The 20,384-nt window shown below is 42.8% G+C and overlaps 1 protein-coding gene across 4 annotated transcripts in view; it reads left to right on the top strand.

Moving 5' to 3' along the window:
- The window catches only part of Kcnk2 (potassium two pore domain channel subfamily K member 2), a 127,987-nt gene that overhangs the window by 80,674 nt on the left and 26,929 nt on the right, over positions 1-20,384 (top strand). For all 4 annotated transcript variants that reach the window (XM_021160593.3, XM_021160601.3, XM_021160576.3 and 1 more), the window contains 3 exons: positions 1,707-1,867; positions 3,978-4,164; positions 17,423-17,562. In XM_021160593.3, the coding sequence (XP_021016252.1) occupies positions 1,707-1,867; positions 3,978-4,164; positions 17,423-17,562 (488 nt within the window). The remainder of the gene's footprint in view (positions 1-1,706; positions 1,868-3,977; positions 4,165-17,422; positions 17,563-20,384) is intronic.

Here is a 20,384-nt window from a genome sequence, read left to right as displayed (position 1 = left end):
TAAAGGGGAGCCCGGTCCTCATGTCAGCTACAGGTTTGCCTGGTGAATCAGAAGGAAGACCACCGATCCAAAATGCTTAACCCAGCACGTGATTGGCTTAGACTCAACCCGGCACGTGATTGGCTTAATCCCATAACACGTGATTTGCTTAGCCACACCTTTGAAACCAGGCACTCCTCTTTGGCTACTTGTATCTTTGTGTGACTCTACATGCTACTTGATCTTTGACTTGAAGCACCCAAGTAGGCCCATGTGTTGTGATCGCAGCCGGAATTCCCTATCACACCTTCCTGTTCCATCAGTCTCCTTCCTGTCATTATAACCAACCCCAGCCCTTCCAACCATACAGTTGCCTTATGCTATGCAAGCTGTTTGTCTAATGACCTTTGTGCAGAATGGCTCCCATGGGAGGTCAGAACAGTCCAGAACATGATGTTGTGTGATGGTACTGCCATTTGCTTGATTATTATTTTGTCTATCGATAGACAAAATGCTCTGACTTTCCGATCTTTGCTTCCATCAGTACTATGACGTAGTAATGACTAGTAGGAAACAACAGTAGTTTTCGCATCAGCTGAGGTACACCAAGCAGTGCAGTATAATGGACTTTCCCCAGTACCTTTACAGGGCATTTTACGTAGTTCTTACACCTTAAGGAGATGTACAGCAACAGCGAACCCTTTTAACAGCTGGGGAAGCGATTCGTGGAAGGTCCTTCGGTTGATGAGTGGCTGTCAAGTATTGGCAAACTTCACCGAGTTCTTAGTTCTTAGTGACTTTCAGAGCTGCATCTCGGTTCTACATAGCAGCTGCCAGTCGGAAGCTGCTTTGCTGCTCCTCAGTTCCCAGCACCTGCTGTGGGGTCTGCTTGTGCTACAGCTTCTGACAGGAAAGGCTTCTGTGCCTACTAGTGGTTTCACGGAATGTTTTAGATTACAAAAAAGGAACTGTGATCCTCTTACCATAAAACAGCTGGAGAGCAACAGCAGAAGACCCAGCAGAAGACCGAATCTCAATATACCATCCATTCACAAAAGCTCCAGGTTGATTTGCTGTGGAGAAAAGACAAAGGATTATCTACCATACCTGTGTTCTCTGTGCGTCTGGGACATCCCGAGCAGGTGTAGGTGATACCTCAGCGATTATGAGGTCCATGAAAGGCAATGGCCTCCATCATGACAAGTTCATGTCTTTGGACCTTGAAACTCTTCAGAATGTCACATTTTGGCATTTATCTATTTTTAAAATATAATAGGATTTTTTTTTAAAAAAAGACATAAATTGTAACACTGCCTCACTCTTTAGATAATGTACGTGTGTTTGAAGATTCTTAATGTATCTCTCTGAACACATTATAAATGGTAATGTAAGTTTTGTAAGTCAATAGCAATTATCATTGCCTGGGAGACAGAAGGAGACTAATGCAAATATTGACTCCATTAGGTGCGTTAACACCACATTGCTCATCGTCTGATCAAAGTTTCACCAAACATTAGCTGGATGTGGTATTTTATTGGAATAATTGCTTACATTAGCTTTTACTTGTACTGTTATAATATAAATTGAGTCTTCCCCAGTTGAAATAAACAATCCAGGTCTTGTAATAGCTGGTGATTTCTGGTTAAACTTGGCATGGGGTGTTTCAAACTATGATACATTTGTAAACAACTGGTTTTTTCCATTTTTGTTTTTTTGTTTTTTTTTAGGATTTGGAAACATCTCCCCACGAACTGAAGGTGGAAAAATATTCTGCATCATCTATGCCTTGCTGGGAATTCCCCTCTTTGGCTTTCTACTGGCTGGGGTTGGTGATCAGCTCGGAACTATATTTGGAAAAGGAATTGCCAAAGTGGAAGACACATTTATTGTGAGTAGCACAAACTTCTTGCTACATCTATTTAGTGGTTTTAAAAAATATGTTACATGTTCTAGCACCTTAGATAATGTAGACCTTCAGTTGCCTTTTATATAACAATTTCTATGCCTCTTAGCTTGCCACTAACTGTGTTTGACTTATTTACATACTTGACTGAAAGAAACTGAAAATTATGTACAAGAAAACAGAATTATAACCTTCCTGGGCTCCACTTGAAGTTGTATGGTGTCCTAATTATTTTCTCTCTCTCTCTCTCTCTCTCTCTCTCTCTCTCTCTCTCTCTCTCTCGTGTGTGTGTGTGTGCGCGCACATGCAAACTTGTGCATCTTTCTCTCTCTTTCTCTCTGTGTGTATGTATGTATGTGTGTGTGTGTGTGTGCGTGTGTGTGTGTGTGTGTGTGTGTGTGTGCAGGTGTGACTCTGTGTGTGTAGAAGTCAGAAGATAATCTAGAGTGTTATTCCTCAAGTACTATTCAGTTTCTTTTTTAATATAAGGTCTCTAAGTGTCCCAGAATTCTCACTGGATGGCCGTCCAGACCTGTTTGGCTCTGCCTACCCCACACTGGGATTACAATCATGTGCCACAGCTGGCTTTGTTATGCGGCCTCTGTGGACTGAATGGATGTCCTCATATTTGTAAGGCAAACACTTTACATAACTGTGCCTCACTTATGTTCTTTAAAAGTAGTCGATTTCCTTCCAAACCTGTTTTATTTATTTTGTATGTTTGTGTTTTATTTATTTTATGTGATGCGTGTTTCTCTGCATCTATGTCTATGTACTGTGTGCATGCTTTGTGTTCATAGAGATGTCAGAAGAGGGCATCAGATCTCCTGGAACTAAGTTACAGATGGTTGTGAGCCACTGTGCGGGTTCTGTGAACTGAACGCAGGTCCTCTGCAAGAGCAACAAATGCTTTAACTGTTCACCCCTGTCCCCTGCCCCCTGCCCCAGCCACAAATCTTCATTTTCTTATTTGAGCAATATTAACAACATTTTTACATTGTTCACAGTAGTAAATGTTAAAAACTTAACCCTCGAAGCAAATAGCTGGCAATACTTTTATTTTGAAAATAAAATTTGACTGCTGCTGGCGTTGCTGTCTTTTGTGGTCCCGTTGGACAGGTTGCAATAGTAAATAGCAGACACCAAATTCTGCAATAGTAGAACTCAGTTAAACAAAACTCATTTACAAAATGCAGCAGTTCAGAGGAACCCAAGATAGTAGTGGTCATGCTATATGTAGATGTTGGCAAACAAAAGGGCATGGCAACTCTGCCAGTGGGGCTAATGGCAATGCCCACCTCCTGACACTCAGGAGGCTGAAGTAGGAGCTCCAGCCAGTCTCAATTACGCCACAAGGACAGACACCTTGCTTTAAAAATAACAAGAAAGTGACCAATCTCACACAGGAGCTGGAGATGATCCACATTCCATCCTTAGTTATAAGGAATCCTTATTGAAGACCAGGTGAAAAGCGAACAGACCTGGACAGGTGATGTGGTGATAGGTGTGGTCGGGCTTGCCAAGTCATACCCTTGCCTGCAGATCCAGGGGCAGCTCGCTCACCTCAGACTCAGGTGCAGGCTCCCTTGGGATCACATCTGATCAACTGAATGAATGGCCTTGTCCACGTTTCCCCATTTCCCAGCCGTGAATAGGCTGTGCTTGCCCAGGTTTCTCAGTTGTCACATATCCCTCGACTGTGTCTGGCCCGCAGTCAGCTGTGTGCCCACAGCAAAGACAAATTTCATTAAGCGGTTCATGTAAGTATGGAGCCCTGTCTGAAGTCACTGGCTCCAAGCGGATGAGCAAATGCACTACAATTTTGAAGAAAACATTTTACCCGTGGGAAAGTATATATGTGTAAAATAGCATCATTTATTGATATTGGTATTTCTGGCTTATTTACGGTATACTTGATTTTAAGGAGTAAAGACCGTTGAGAATGAAAACCCGGAGGGCAGGGAGTGATGTGGTTCCAGGACAGCCCTGTGCAGTTGGGTCTTGTGCGCATGTCAGTAACCTCTCTCTCCCGCTGTAGTTGGGTCTTGTGCGCATGTCAGTAACCTCTCTCTCCCGCTCGCCTCTGTCTTTGCAGAAGTGGAATGTTAGTCAGACCAAGATCCGTATCATCTCCACCATCATCTTCATCCTGTTTGGCTGTGTCCTCTTTGTGGCTCTCCCTGCGGTCATATTCAAGCACATAGAAGGCTGGAGCGCCCTGGACGCTATCTATTTTGTGGTTATCACTCTGACGACCATTGGATTTGGCGACTACGTGGCAGGTAAGGCTTTTTTGGGCTGTGGCTGCTCTCCTAACCCAGGTCTATTACTTAAGGCTCATTCTGGTTTATAATGGAACACAGGCTCTATGAGATGACTGAGCTGCTAGGCCAAAGACTCCAAGCTTGGTGGCTTTAAACAGAGGGACTTCCTGGATCCTCTGAGACTCTGGGTAGAATTCTTTGCCACTTGTTAGTGATCGGGGGAAGTTGCCAGTGATCCCAGTTCTCAACAGAGTGATTCCCACCTCAGTCCTTCCAGTATATGGCAGCCCCCTTGTTTGTGTCCCTAGGTTCATTCTGTCTTCTTCCTCTGAGGACAGAGTCATCTGAGTTAAGGACCCAGCCTGCTCCCCCATGATCTCAACCCTCTTCCTCTGAGGACTCAGTGATTGAGTTAAGGACCCACACTGCTCCCCTGTGAGCTCCTCTTTGCTAAGGACAGCTCTAGGGACTGCATTTTAAAATATTTTCCCATTCTGTGGTATGTGGGGGTTGGGGCCTCAACATGTCTTTGGGGAGGACATGATCCAGCCCCTAACTGGCAGCAATGAATAGCGACTCCTTGACACTGATGGGAAACAGAAAGATTAAGCTAGACTCATTTATGTTTTATTTTGTGAAATGAATATCAATGGCTGGTTGTATAGAATTTTGCATTTCTAGGTTAATTCTGCCAACGAAATATATATCTCTTATTTTTTGGTATAAGAAAGTTCAACTCCCCTTCATCCTTTTAACTTTCTTTTTGTTTTAAGTTTGTAAAACTTTGCCAGTCTCAGAGAGTGATTCTTGGTCACTGAAGATTTTCTTTTTCTTGTGACACTGGAAGTTTTAATTATCAGTACAGGGCAGTAGCTTTGAGCCCAGCTAAAGTGGGTCACATGGTATCTACATGGTTCCCATGATCTGATTTGTTCTCTCTGTGTCTGGTGACTGCTGACTGTCCCCTTGTGGTTTATCTGTCTTTCTTCGTTATCAACACAGATCTCACTCTCCTCATTGGTATTGTTCCAACTCCAGTCTCTATGTGTATGTGTTCATGCGTGTGCACACATGTGTATAGGGTGCATGTCTGTGTGTACATGTGCAGGCCAGATCTTTCTCAATTGCTCTCCACTATATTACTTGAAACATAAACCACTCATTGAACCTGGAGTCCATGGATTCAGCTGTGGGTCCTGGGTCCTCCTGTGTCAGATGCTTTGCCATATCTGAGATTACAGGGTCCAGCTGCAAAGCTTAGATATCTTTTCTAACTCATATCTGCATGTTCTTCACTTAACTATCTTCCAACGCCGATCTTAAATATTGGTAGTAAAGATAAATGTGCAGATGACCCTTCCGGGATCATTTTAATGAGCTCGGGCAATTTCAAACCATCAATTAATGAACTCCGATCTGAAGTAACAGATGATACAATAGGGATACTATGTTGCCATGAAACTAACAACACTGTTATTAACTTCTCAAAGTAAGTCCATCAGACTGGTTGAGACTCTTAAAAACTTCTTACATGTTTTGTATTTATCACCCTGTGTGTGTGTGTGTGTGTGTGTGTGTGTGTGTGTGTGTGTGTGTGTGGTGTAAACATACTGTATGGAGGACAGAGAACAGCTTGTGGGAGTTGGCTCTCTATAGACTCTGGAATGAATACAGGTCTCCAGGCTTGTATGACAGTTGCCTCTACCCACTGAGCTGTCTTCCTGGCCTGACCTCAACACCTTATTTAAATATGTCCAGAAAAGAGGCTTCATTGCTCTGTTCAGAAATAATATCAGAAGGGGCTGGAGTTAGTGTTTGTGTAAGCATTAAGAATAAAGATGGCAAATACCGGTGGGGAACATGCGGTGTCCTGGAAGACGTGTGTCCTCCAGAGTAGGGCTCTCACTTTGCTTACAAGCACCACAGACAGTTCTCTGTACCAGGTTAGTGGGGGAGGGGGGTGCTGGGAGGGAGGTTGCAGAGGCCTAATGGGTACCATTTATCTTGATAATTACCAAAATGAGGTGAGGAGGGAGGTCCAAACATTTGTACGTCCATGTAAACAGGAAGATGTCTGTCTTAAAATTTTCCATTTTTCCTAGTTACCCTTGAGGATGTATGTAGTTAGTTTAATCAGAACCAAGGAGTGTGGTTCTATGGGGGAAAGTGAGGTAGCATGGTAAATATATATAAAATGTATATATATATATATATATATATATATATATATATATACTTGTGATTTGTTTTGCTAGTTTTATCTAGTTATGTAAACATGATTCCAAAGTCTTATGAAATTTCTTGGTTGTACAGAAATCAGGTGATGTCTTACATTTTAGGCCAACAGCCGGACATGGCATGGATATTTTAAACAACCCACAGACTGTGCCAATCTGGCTTGTGACATTCATGGTCTGAGGCACTTTAAAAATACAAAACTTATAAATGAATAAAATGTGGTTGGAGTCTTAAAATAATAGTTTCTGTGGCTACCACCTACATTGTCCTGGAGTGGGTAAAACGCCAAATAATTTATTTTCTGCTTTTTGGAAAACGTGTTTAAAAAACAAACAAACAAACTTATTTTAAATCCACCCAAAGAAGTTAACCTGGAGAGATCCTGCCAGTCTGCCTGTGGTTGTTGTCACCTGCCAAGGGAAGGGTATTCGATGGCACCATCCCCTGGGGCCTGGTGGGGAACCTCTGAGTCAATGCCCATGTCATAGAAGGATAGGCTGACAAGAATTATGCTCTGGAGTTAGAGAGATGGCTCAGCGCTGGCATCCTTGCTGCTCTTGGAGAGAGTCTGAGCTAAGTTCCCAGGACTCATACAGTGGTTCCTAAGGGGCCTTTAACTCCCGCTTCAGGGTCTGACACCCTCTTCTGGCCTCCATGGGTACTGCACACTGCTGCACATAAGCTCACACAGACATATAAAGTAGATATTTTTAAAGGAATGATACTCTGTGCAGTCAATACGGGGGGACATAGGTTTTCTTGTCAGTAGTATTTTGTTTCATTGAACACCCCCACCCCTCATCAAAGGCATTACTTTCATCTTATTTTTATTTTGTAAAGGATTTTTTCTTTAAAAATAGAAATCTACCTTGCTACTTACTAGAACACAAGCTTGCTGTGATTAAAAAGACACATAGGAGCTAGAGAGGTGGCTCAGTGGTTAAGCACCTGCCTGACAGCTCACAACTGTAACTCCAGTCCCATAGAATCCATCGCCCTCTTCTGGCCTTTATGGGCACTGCATGCACCTGATGCATAGACAAACAGGCAAACACTCATACACATGAAATAATAAAATAAATCTTAAAATAAATAAATAAATTCTGAGAGGGAGAATAGAGAAACAGTGAAGTTTAATGATTTTTCTGTCTCCTCGGTCTTTATTTGCTTTTGTGAGGCCACAGAGTTGTGTTTGTGAGGGCTGCTAGCTTTATGGGTCACATCCTTATACCTGGGGGCCATTCTGGACAAGGAAAGGCAGGAAACATGCCCTTGTAAGAATCTTCAGAAAACAGAAACTGGACTTGTCTTTCAAGCTTCCTGTGAGGGGATTGATGTCACGTATCGCTGAAGAGAGTGCACACAGTCAGCCATTCCTCCTGGGGACCTTATGACTACAGCAAGCTGCTAAGCTAGGGCAGAGCTCCTCCTGGGACAGACTGGCTATTTGCTTTGTGGAACATCCCCTCTGGCTACCAGATGTTCCTATCGATCAATTGATCCATATCACAGGAGCCATCCCTCCCCACTGTAAGCCTTTTAAGATGTTCTCTACAAATCTTACTTTTATATTTCTGTTTCTGCCTGTGTCGGGGGCGTGATGTGGTGGCTGGGTCGTCACACTGGTGATTGACATCCGATCCTTCCAGCTGATCCTTTCTTTCCTCTCACCCAAGCTCTCCATCCTGAGGCTGAAAAGAAGCAAGGAGAGCTGAGTTTGGGCTTTGTGTTACCCTGATAACACAAGCACATGGCTTAGAGCCATGTGTGCAGTGACTTTTCCTGAAGTTGGAAGGGGAAAGGAAACGGGGGAGCCAGCGTGGTTTACATGGTTTTGAAAGTATCGCTTGTAGTCACAGTGGTCGGGGTAAGAGTGGTCAGGGTGAGTTCACGGTCCTGTCTGAGAATTACTGTGGCTTTCCTCATTCCTGTCTATGACTTTTCATTTCTGCAAATGCCTAGAATGTCCAGCCATGCCCGCCTTTACAGTGAGGACGACACCAGCCTCGCTTTCTTAAGATCCCTTAGGTGATGAGGCTTGAAGACTAGAGAAAAGCCTAGCTACCAAGTTTAACACAACTTAAAATGCATTTTCAAGGCAGATGGCTTTTTAGATACCCATAACCAGACACGGGGGAAAGGGGAGGCATGTTACCCCCAAAACATACTTCTCAGTAAAATCCTTTACAACACTCCTTTCCCCAAGTCAGCCTAGGTTGTTTCCGAAAGGCACGCATGAGGGAAAGCCTGTGCAAGTGAGACTTCAACAAAGTGGGGAGTCTCACATTCCCTACACTTTTAAGAAAACCTCACAATCTTAGTCCCCAGACTTAAGCATTGTAAGGAACCATTATGGCTGACACCACAAAGTCACATGCGGCCAATTAGTTATGTGTGGTACTGCTCGTGCAGAGAGAGAGTGGGTATTGGGTTCCAAGCACCCACGTAGCACCTCCAGAGAACTCAGTGCCTTCTCCTGGCCTTCTTGGAGATTATATTCTGATGCACAAACTCACATTCAGACAGACACACACACACACACACACACACACACGCATACACATCCTTAATTAAAAAATAAAGAAGAATAGTTCATATATATATATATATATATATATATATATACATGTATATATATGTATGTGTGTGTATGTATGTGTATATATATATATATGTATGTATGTATCAGATGTTTAAGTTGTTTTTTATGAATTTTTCGTCACTGAAAGAGTGTACTCTTAGATCCTGGGAGCTTACTTATCCTACAGGAGGCAGAGTGTCTCCCTGCCTGGTCTAACGTCATGTGTGGGGCGTTACTTCCTCTTCCTCACAGAGCACAGCTCTGCCTCCCCAGTTAAGGCCCTTCTTTCCTGGCATGTTACCTGGATGACTTTTTAAATTAAGTTTTCCAAGTTCTATTGTCATTTGTCATTGCATTTTCGACTTGGGGAAAGACATAAATCTATGTCCCCTACAAAGTTTCCTAGAATTATATAAGTCATCTTCAGAAGTGATGCTTTTCATAGCCAAGTGATTTCCTTTCTGTATAATCCCAAATATGACTCATGCAGTGAGCACTCTCTTAATCTAAGGGAATGCCATTGTGAAAACATCTCGGGCTCTGTTTAAAGCCATGACGATGTTTGTTGTTCAGAATAATTGTTGCTAGAAATCCTCTAGGATACAGTGCCTGATACAGCCTAAGATTTGCACAATTATCCCTCAGGCCAGTTCCAAATTTGCTGCCTTTAAGCTGATTGCTGAGGAAGGTGTCACTGGAGAGGCAACAGGTACCAAAAAAAGTACTTGATGAAGGTAGAGGATGCTTGAAAGCCGGTGACCCTTCACAAGATCAGCTCAGAAAATGAAAACAAGAACCTGTCTGTTAATCAGAAAGGGGAAGTTTGTGTGACTGCTTGGAAGACGTATTATATACTCTGTGTGTGTGTGTGCGTGTGTGTGTGTGTGATGTATTCAAGGACAACTTTAGGGACTCAGTTCTCTCCTCCCACCGTTTGAGGCAGTGCACTCTTGCTTCTCCTCTCTGCATTGCCAAGACCAGCTGGCCTATAAGCTTCGCAGAGAATTCCTTGTCTTCCTTTTGCATCTGGCTGAAGGAGGGCTCGACTGCAGAAGCAGCTGGCTTGTCCCATGGATTCCAGAGATCTGAACTCAGGTCATCAGGCTTTACAGATAGTGACCTAACACATGGAGCCCCCTTACTGGCTCTCTGTCTTATAATCAGCACTCATTCAGAAATTCATATTCATTTACTCTGATGATTAGTGAACACACCGTTTGTTTATGAGATACTATGTTCAGCACTCAATAGTGACAAAGGCTGTGGTTCCTGCTCCTCCAAAAGGAATGTATGAAATTAGGGGGCAGCCACTCAATAGGGATCAAGATCTGTGGAACAGGGGAAATCTGCTCATTGTGCTTTAGCCAGTGATGAGAAAACTGTGCACTTGATTAATCAGCAGAATTGGAGTGGGGGGGGGGGTGGTCTGTGGGCAAGCCAAGAGATTAGCTCACAGGGGTCAGCAGGCTTCCAGAAGCATTGTAGAAATACAGGAGGAGGGAGCAAAGGAGGGAGCCCTGGTGAGTGATCCTTATGACGGAGCTGGTGCTTAATGGAGACTCCAAACTGCTCTCCATGGAGATATAAAAACAATTCCCAGTGGAAATGATTATTTAACTCCTGCACACTGCGCTCGCACACCGCACGCTGCACACCACACACCTCACACCACACACCGCTGCACACTTCTACCCTTGTAGAGATGACTGAGGGAGGGACTTGTAGATTTCCCTTCCTTTGCACCCACGAGGTTCCTGTTCTTCCAACAGTAGGTTTTACACGAAGAACAGAAGTGGAAATGGGCTGGTTTCTAAATCTGAGTGCTGATCTCTAACTTCCAAAAATATAACTTCAAATGCTAGGCAGATCTAATTGTCTCCATTTTAAAATAATTTCAAGTTTTAAGTTTTATTATATGTGTATGGGTGTTTTGCCTGTATGTGTATCTCTATACTATGTGTGTGAGTGCTGTCCTCAGAAGCCAGAAGAGGGCATTGGATTCCCTGGAACTGGAGCCACAGATGGTTGTGAGATTGTATGTGGGTGCTGGGAATTGAACTCGGGACCTCTGGAAGAGCAGCTGCTGAGCCATCTATCTCTATAGCCCTCTTCTTTACCTTTACATTTTCCTGTATCAGTGACATAATAGGTTTTATATATATATATATATATATATATATATATATATATATATGTGTGTGTGTGTGTATATACACATATAAATCCTATAATACATATACAGATATATATGTATATATAATAGGTTATGTATATATAATACATAATAGGTCATATATAATACATAGTAGGTGATATAATAGGTTATATATAATATATACAATAGGTGATATAGTCAGTTATATATATAATTTAATTATATACTAGGTTATATAATCAGTTATATAACAGATTATATAATAGGTTATATGTGATACAATATATGTAATAGGTGATATAATAGGATATATATATATACATATATTGTATATATCAGTGTTTTAATAGGTGAGTTATTGCTGAAGACGAAAGTCACTAGATTGACCAAGCCACTATAAGAATGTTTCTGTTCTCTAGGAAATTTGCTGTCACAAGAGAAAAGTATGCAAAACAGAAATATCATAATCATAATAAAAATAAATCATCAGTAGTAAAATTATAGTCAAAGCCCCATATTAAGAGCATTATTTGATATCCAAACTAAAATACTTAGAGAGAAATCAACCTGTTTCTGTGACTTAGATGAGTCTCCAACCCCCAACAACGCATGCACGCTGTGTCTCCAGAGGCTCAGCGGCGTAGGATGCCTTCTGCTTACTGCATGCTTTCATGGGAAAATGTAGGACCCCAGTCTCTTATTTCTCAGCTTCTTGGCCCATAACACACTCTTGTCATGATTGCTCCTCAGTGTTCTTCACCAGAGAGTCAAATCAATGAGGTCACCGGACCCCAAATTGGAACTTCCAGAGTCATGGGCTGAGTGAACTGGTTTTGGTTGTTTCACGCTCGCTCTGTGTATCTTGTTATAGCAATGTGAAGCTGAAACTCGGGTTTCTTTAGAGTGTCGCTGTGTTTCTGTTCTGTAACACACATACATATATGGCTTTAGAAGATGGGAGGATGGTCCTGGAATTGATGATCTGAATCAAGAATGACTATGCTTTCAAACCAGGGGATGTGAGGTTTTTATCATTAATATTTTGTGATTCAGAAGAAAATCCACAGGTCAAGAGAATTAAGGGAAAGGTGTGTTATGTTCTCACATTCTTATTTTTTTTAAATTACTTTAGTGTGATGAAATCATACACACACACACACACACACACACACACACACGCAGCTCTATAGTGGGAGTTATGCAAAACACTTGCCTGATCCCAATGTCATGGTCTGTGGAACAGAATTATCACCACCTTCTGGAAACTACTTGAGTCAGGAGGTAAATAAAGAGGGCCTTGTCTTCAGATCCACAGGGCTACCTTGAGCCAAAGGGGATGCTTGTCAGGCCTGGCTGGATGACTCTCACCTTAACTAAGCACCTTTCATACCATGGGGGTGGAGCAGTTTTGTTGACCCTGTCCTCTGAGTATTGTCCCCTCCTAATCTTACATTTCTCCTTTAATGGCACTAAGAAGTGATGTCTTTATGGGTCATCAGGTCACAAAGGATTCACTGTCTTGAGTGGGATTGATGTTGTAAATGCTCCCAGTCTCCCTCTTACCTTCCTGCTTGCTACGAGTGTCATAGCTCACTGTCCTGCAAGTAGAACAGCCACCACCCTTGTCAGAATGGCTCCCACTACTTGTGAGAGAGCCCCAAAGATCTGGCTTGTTGAACGTTGATGTTCCATCTTAGAAGGAGTAGATGCTCCATCGTAGAAGGAGTAGATGGAAGGGCCATTCAATTCAGGCTGCTCCCTTCAGTACCTCCTGGCCAGTTGTATGTCATTCTTCCCTGATTATACCCGTACTCATCACTCAGGAAGTGCTGGAGTATGCAGACTAGGGAAGGAACTCCATCCATGCAGCTAATTGTCTTCATCCATGCTGGGGTGAGAGGTTGGTTTTGGGTATCATGGCTACTTTAGGATCTCTGTGCTTTCGTATGTAACCCTTCACTCATGATGTATAAGTAGGACCAGTAAGTGCATTGGCTCCCCAGGTTGGACCTTGGTTTGTGCTGGCATCCTGTATGGAGAGTACCCTCTCAAAACCAGGCTGCAGGACAGCTGGATGGTGTAAGGTGCAGGGTAGTGACAGTTAAGAGCTGAGCGTATGGGTGAAGGACAACTCCATCCCGTGGCAGGAGGAGCCACACTTCAGAGCAACACAAGACTGGGTTTGCAGGTGAGCTCTGTGGCTCCTGTCCATTTGTGACGTGCTACGGTTCATTTTTCATACCCTTACATCTCTATTTAAAGTCACTAGGATTTCAGACAAGCCACATGGACCTAGCTGTCTCTCTTGAATTCTGGGCAGATTGAACTGGGTGGCACTTGAATCATCAACTTTATTTCTGAAAAAGCAGATAGAGATAAAGCTAAATTATACCCAAGGCCTCATTGATGCCCAAATATAGGAGTCTCAGCTCCTTCAGCTCTACCTACAGAGCTTTAGGGTAGATGGCTTTCCTGGAACCACCTGTAGTCCTTTAGGGTGGGGTGGTGCTAGTCATGGGGGTCAATCTGTGAGGCTAAGTTCTCACTCACCTCCCCCAGGAGGATTTTTGAATATTCTATGAGTTGAAATGAGCATATTGACTGAGCAATGTAGGGCATCCAGAGTCAGAAAGTCCCTTCCACGCCCCAATAAGCCATTCTTCATCTTCTTCCTGCCATGACTCTCAGGGAGCAGGCAGGAAGGTTCTCTCAGTGATTGATATAGGGGAGGTTCCCAGCCACTTAGGGAACCCGCTTTGAGGAGAGAATCATTTCCTAGCATTGTGAACAGCTTGAACCTCTCAGAGTTATATTTTTAGTAGTTTAATCTGCTAGATTGGATTAAGCTCTGGCAGAGTGTGAGTCTTGCAAATGTCAAGGAGAAGGAGGAGGGGGGAGGAGGAAGAGGAAGAGAAGAAGGAAAGAGGAAAAGGAAGCCATCACACATCCCAATACAGACTCAGAATGCTTAGACTATTTGGAAAAGTTGAGGAGGTTCCTGAAGCTGTCTGCTTCCACCCTCTTTGGTATTTTTATTGCTATCTGTATGTTCTCATATAATGTTCTCATATAAAAGTTCCTAAAATGGAAAGAGCTTATGTGCACAGGAGGGGAAGGGGGTGCATAAAAGGGGAAGGAGGGTGTAGACTACAGCATCCTGCAGTCCACAACATGAACAATGAAAGGAAGAAAAGAAACCGGTAGACGTGGCAACAGACGAGGTGCGGGCTTTCTGTCTAAGACAGAGAGGTCACTCTGCACTCCTTGATCCTTTATGGTTTTTAGATGGCCTCTCTCTGGTCCTCTAGGCCACTCTGATGTTCCCAGTCCTTCTAGCTCAGCGACCCACGTGCTAGATTCTGGCGCAAGCTGCCACTCCCGGCTACTTCACTTAATTAATGAGGGACAGCTGGACACAGTTCTAAACAATAGGGAGAAAATTAACACTCCCAACAGTCAAGGATTTTTTTTTTAAAAGCATTTCCTGTGGTCCAGAACACTTGCTATTCTTGAAGAGAACTGAGTTTGGATGCTAGCACCTACATCAGCTCACAGGTGCTGTTAGCCTCATCTCTAGGGTATTGGATATCCCCTTCTGACCTCAGCAGGCACCTGCACACATGTACACATGTATAAACACACACACACACACACACAATTAAAAATAAGAAAAGATTAGAATCGTTTTCGCATTTTAAAATCTCCCCCTTTCAATCAAGCTATCTTAATATTACAGATACACTAACAGAGGGAAGATTTTTGCATCCTGTGAGCTGATTAATGAACGAATTGACTTATAAGCCTTAGGTTTGGGAAAGTGAATAGGGTGAATAGTTGTCTGACAGTGACATCTTTTTTGGTGTTTTTCTTCTTAGATCATCCAGCTGCCAGTATTTCATTTTAAGGGTGGTAATTAAGACTGTGGAAAAAAACTTTTTTCCATGGCTAGAATCACTAAAACTTCTGGGTTAAACGTTTTACCCAAATATGGGCCTTTTGGTGATTAGGCTGACCTACCCCCTTCCAACTGTAGCATCCTGCCTGTAAGAAATGTGTAAAATGTCATCTTTATCACGTGGGCTGTTCTACAATCAGTGACTCTGGGAGCTTATGTGTTAGGTGCGCCCTAAACATTTGGATGAAGGTGGGCTTTTTTTTTGTTTTGTTTTGTTTTTGTTTTTGTTTTTCCTGGTTCTTCTTCTTCTTTCTGGTGTGAAAACAGAACGTACTAGGAAGGAAGGCATTTGATTTCAGTGAAATGGAAACACTGGACAAATGGAATTTGCCCGTGGGCCTCCCTTAGAAGGCATCTCACTGTGCACTCCAGGCTGTCCTCAGACTATGCGTCCACTCACAATGCTTACCTGCTAGAGCCCCCCTCTAGCTTCTTCCTTGAACATTCAGAAGTCTTTGTGTGGCCTCCAGAGTCTGATTTGCTTAGGGGAACGCTCCATTAGTATTTTATATTTGAATGTAGTGTGCACTTGTTTCTCCTAGCCATGGGTTGGATTTGAGCACAGCCCCAGGGTCTATTCAGTGAGCCCTATGATGCCTGCCCTCTGCTTTGCCCCACAATGCATTAGGCCTGCATGTCAGAAATCTTAGGGGTGAAGTCACATAGGGGTCTTTAACCATCCTTAGCCTGCCAAGTCCCAACTTAAAGCATCTGTGCTGGTTTTAGTCAATGTCCTTTCACCATCTCCCAAGTAAGGGACTGAGGCCATCAGAAACAATCCTGTCATCATTGTCCCCGGCTCCATTCTTCCATGCCTTTTCTCTCATGCCTGCCCTCATTCAACATAGCAATTTCTTAGCCGCTCCCAAATCAGAGCATCTCCAGGGGCCTCTCGTCTCCCTTCCCCCTCAGCTACTATGATCCTTTTGATCATGCAGTCAACCATGAACATAGGTCATCTCCCCTTTAACTATAACCATGTTCCTGCCGTTAGGATCCAGTCTTTATGATTCTATATAGCCTCTTCTTCCTAGGCTCCTCACTTGGCCCTGACCACACTCCTATAGGCATCCACATGCTGTCTGATCCTCTAAAGAAAGTGTGTCTTTTCACAGTGTCTTGATACATATCATCTAAAAGTTCTCTTTGCCTTCTTGCCTTCTCCCTTCCTCTGTGTTCTTCCACAGCACCTGCCCTGCTATTCCACACTCTCAGCTGTAGCAACTCTCTACTTGAGGCTTTCTTCCTGTTCAAGTTGCACGTGTGTGCATGTGTGCATGGGCCCATGCATGTATGGGTGTGTGCACACTCCAGGCTAGCTGGCCCAGGAGCATCTGAGTGTTCTGGTCTCCATGGCCCATCTCTGGGTAGGGGCCCTGTAGTGCCATAGGTGAGCTGCATATCTGGCTTTTCTATCAGTTCTGATCTGACAAGCATTCTATACACCAAGGCATCTCTCCAGTCTGAATGTGAGGATTTCTTAGGTCAAAGTTGGGTTCCTTAAGATATGGCCTTGACTACTTATTTGGGTTAATAGGTTAGAGTTTCAGTGTTTGCCACTTTATAACTACCTCTGTTACTGTGTGTGCTGAATGGGGGGGGGGGCATGTGAAAATACACTCAGCAGACTCCCACAGTACAATGACGTCAGTACATAGATTTCATTAACAACAACAAAGAGCTCCATTACTTATTCTTTCTGGGGATGTGGGGCTTAAGCTTATGACATCATGGAACTTCCTCAGAGAAGATGGTGGTGGCATTGCAGGTATAGACCATCCTTTCTCTGCTAACCCACAGTCGTTCTGCCTCAAGCTTGGTATCAGATCATCCTACTTTTGACCTGAAAATAATAGTCATACCCAGAGTCACCCACTTCCTGCCCAGAGTCACCCACTTCCTGCCCAGAGTCACCACTTCCTGCCCAGAGTCACCCACTTCCTGTTCAGTTTGGTAGACCCACGGGGTGGCACAGGTGGATCAGCATGGGCTGATGGACACAGTCCTCTGCAAGTGGAAGTGTGGTCTCTGATTCATATGTTGTTCAAGGAGATGGAGCGGTTGAGTCCCAAGAGACAAAAAGGTCATAAATGACAAAAGAAACAGGAAACCCAGATAACCGTCGTGATCTGGAAAGGTAAGGATGTATCCTCACCTATTGGACTTGTCCTTGGAAACCTGAGAATTCTGTAAGAGAAATTGAGAAATTCGGTGTGAAGGAAGAGCCTGGGTCTGTGGAGAGGCTGAGAGATTTCTGCCCTTGAGTCATAGCTCACCAGCAAGTGTGTTGTGGATCTCAGTTATTGACTCTTGGGACTACATACAATCAATACCTTTCCTCTTGCAGGTGGATCAGACATTGAATATCTGGACTTCTACAAGCCTGTGGTGTGGTTCTGGATCCTCGTTGGGCTGGCCTACTTTGCAGCTGTTCTGAGCATGATTGGGGACTGGCTACGGGTGATCTCTAAGAAGACGAAGGAAGAGGTGAGGGTGAGGGTGTACAGAACAGCATCCAGTAAAGGGTTGGTTTGATGTTCTTTTAAAAAGTATTTAGAAGTTTAAACTCTTAATATTAATGCTAGTATACAATGAAGTAAGAAAAGTGCAGGAGTTGTAAGTTGCAGGTTTTTTGTTGAATGGCACAAAGTGAGGTCTATTCTATAACAGAAAGAAAAGAAAACACTTGAGGCCAGAATATACCTCCATGGTAGAACACTTGCCCAGCATATGTAAAGACCTAAGTTCAATGCACAGCAGTGGGGGGAAATGTATCGGTGTATCATAGAACAAATAATGAATGTTTTTAAGTGTTTGTAAACAGATTTTTTTAGAATTATTTTTGAATAAATTTCGAGATGGAATTGTTGATAAATTAAACTCAGATCCAACCTTATGAGGAATTGCCTAAATGTTACACGATTTAAGTTCTTATTAGCAGTGAATGAGAAGGGTGCTGAGACAGAGCGAATCAGACACTGGAGTGATGACTGGTTTATATTAGTGATTTATTGTATTTTGTCTGTATAATGCACATGTTCATACCCGAACCTACACATATGCACTGGAAGGCTGTGTGCTGTGGCTCTTTGCTACAGAACTTCCAAGTGTTCAGAATTTTACATATTTCATATAAAAAAACCCATGGTAATGATTTTGAGAATTTTGATACATGAAATTTTGGGAATTTTAAAATGGAAGTGTTGATACAGAAATTTTATTCCTTGAATACTCAGTTTTGATGTTGTATTTATATCTCCAGAAATACTATTGGTTGGAGAGTGACGGTGTGTGTGTGTGTGTGTGTGTGTGTGTGTGTGTGTGTGTGTGACTTGTCAACTTTGCTAGTTGTTTAGGGGAATCACAGGTCTGTCTGGTTTGCTCCATGGCACTTGTAATCCTGTCTGTTTCATTACCTGCTATTCAGAGGTCAGAACGCACCAGTGTTGAATCATTGCTTGCTATAAACATACCTTCTTTAAACACCTCTTCAAAAAGAAAGAGAATAAGATAAGAAATAGTGAATTTGATTTCTTCTTACAAATTTAGTCTTATTGTTTTTGAAGCATGTTAAGTCATACATGCATACATACATACATACATACATACATTTTGTTGTTGTTGTTGATTTTATTTTTAAAGATTTATTTATTTATTTATTTATTTATTTATTTATTTAATGTATATGAATACAGTGTATCTGTCTTCAGACATACCAGAAGAGGTCATTGGGTCCCATTACAGAGATCTGTGAGCCACCATGTGGTTGCTGGGAGTTGAACTCAGTACCTCTGGAAGAGCAGTCAGTGCTCTTACCCGCTGAGCCATCTCTCCAGCCCCAAGCCATATACTTTTTATTGATACCTAGGGTGCTTATGGGAACAAGCAAGAGTGTGAGTTACCCCATGCTACGTCCATGGTTACCATACTGGCCAGTTAGGGTTCATGTATTTAGTGTAGGTATGTTTGTCTCTGTCTCAGTTATATCACAAGCCAAAGTCTTTTTATTATGAGAAAATCAGCAAGACAGGGTGGTCAATACATTAAATTGGGTCAGAGTTCTCTTTTCAGTGGGACCTGAACGGATGCACCTAATTGTTGGGTGTGTAGTGTGTGAGGTAGGGACTGGGGAGGAGGGAGATGTTTATTCGAACTTCATGCATACTTTTCTGAATCTTGAAATTCTCAGGGATAAGAAGCCATAGTAATGAAACATTTTGTATAACAGCTAAAAAGAAAATAACTCAGCTGTGCATCTAAAAGTACTTTCAACTGTATCAAAGTGCTGGCACATGTGTACGTTCACGCGCATTCATTTCCTGAAGCTTGAACTTTGACAGTCAGGAAAATATTATTGTGTGACAAACATATGTTGCTGTTACTTAAATACATGTATACATTAATACTACCATGATCACAGACATAGGTTTACATGCCACTGGGGTATAATGTAGGAAGAGGGGATTTTATATCTTTATATAATCAGTGAAATTGCTGTAGGGTATGTGTTTAAGTTTGAAGACTTTATCCTGGAGTTTTGCAGTGGTACAAGCTGACGGACACCATGTCGTTTCTCCAGGGTCGTGGCACCTCAACTATAGTTGTGTTGGGGGATATTAGTACAAAGTGCAGTAAGACCTCTATTTCCTCACTGCTCTGAAAGCCACTAACTCTAAGAAGATGGAGGCAGGTGGTCAGTGGTGAGACCCCTCTCCCTGGCTTGCTTGTCTTCTTTTCCCTGTATCCTTACCTGGCCTTTTCTCAGTGTTCACTCATTGTAAGAACACCAATGTTAGTGGACTTGGACATCAGTCCTTTCTCCTTTTTACCCTCTTAATCACTTTTGGAAAGCCCTCTCTCCAGATCCAGTAGCCTTGAGGGGTTGTCTTCTGCATAGGAATTTATGGAGGATAGAGTAGAGGCTGTGACTCTGTCTTTTCAAATAAATGTACGTGTTTACTAAATGAGTTATGTGTGGACAGTTAGGTCATGTGCCCATTATGAAGGATTTCCATGGCTCTCGCTGAAAGTCTGAGTATGTTTTCATGCTAATTCACCATGGGAAAGGTTAAAGGGAGGAGGCAAGTTCCCCCTACCCCTTGCCACAGATCTTTGGACCTCTACCCGATGTTCTGAGTGGCACGTGCTTTCTGGAGACAGCATCTGTAGAGAGTCACTTGAGGACGGTTGTGGCCAGAGACTGTGTAAGCCATGGCAGATCCAGTTAAACCCATGGAAAATGAATTTCAGCCCGAGCAAATGCGCATTTTCTGATTCCTAATGTAATTCGGGGAAATGCAGAAAAGGGT

Source organism: Mus caroli, unplaced genomic scaffold, assembly GCF_978045245.1.
Source record: "Mus caroli unplaced genomic scaffold, Mus_caroli_1 scaffold_1, whole genome shotgun sequence".
NCBI classification, from domain to species: domain Eukaryota; kingdom Metazoa; phylum Chordata; class Mammalia; order Rodentia; family Muridae; genus Mus; species Mus caroli.
Note: the sequence above shows the minus strand (reverse complement) of the source record. Positions and strands in the feature narration are given on the sequence as shown.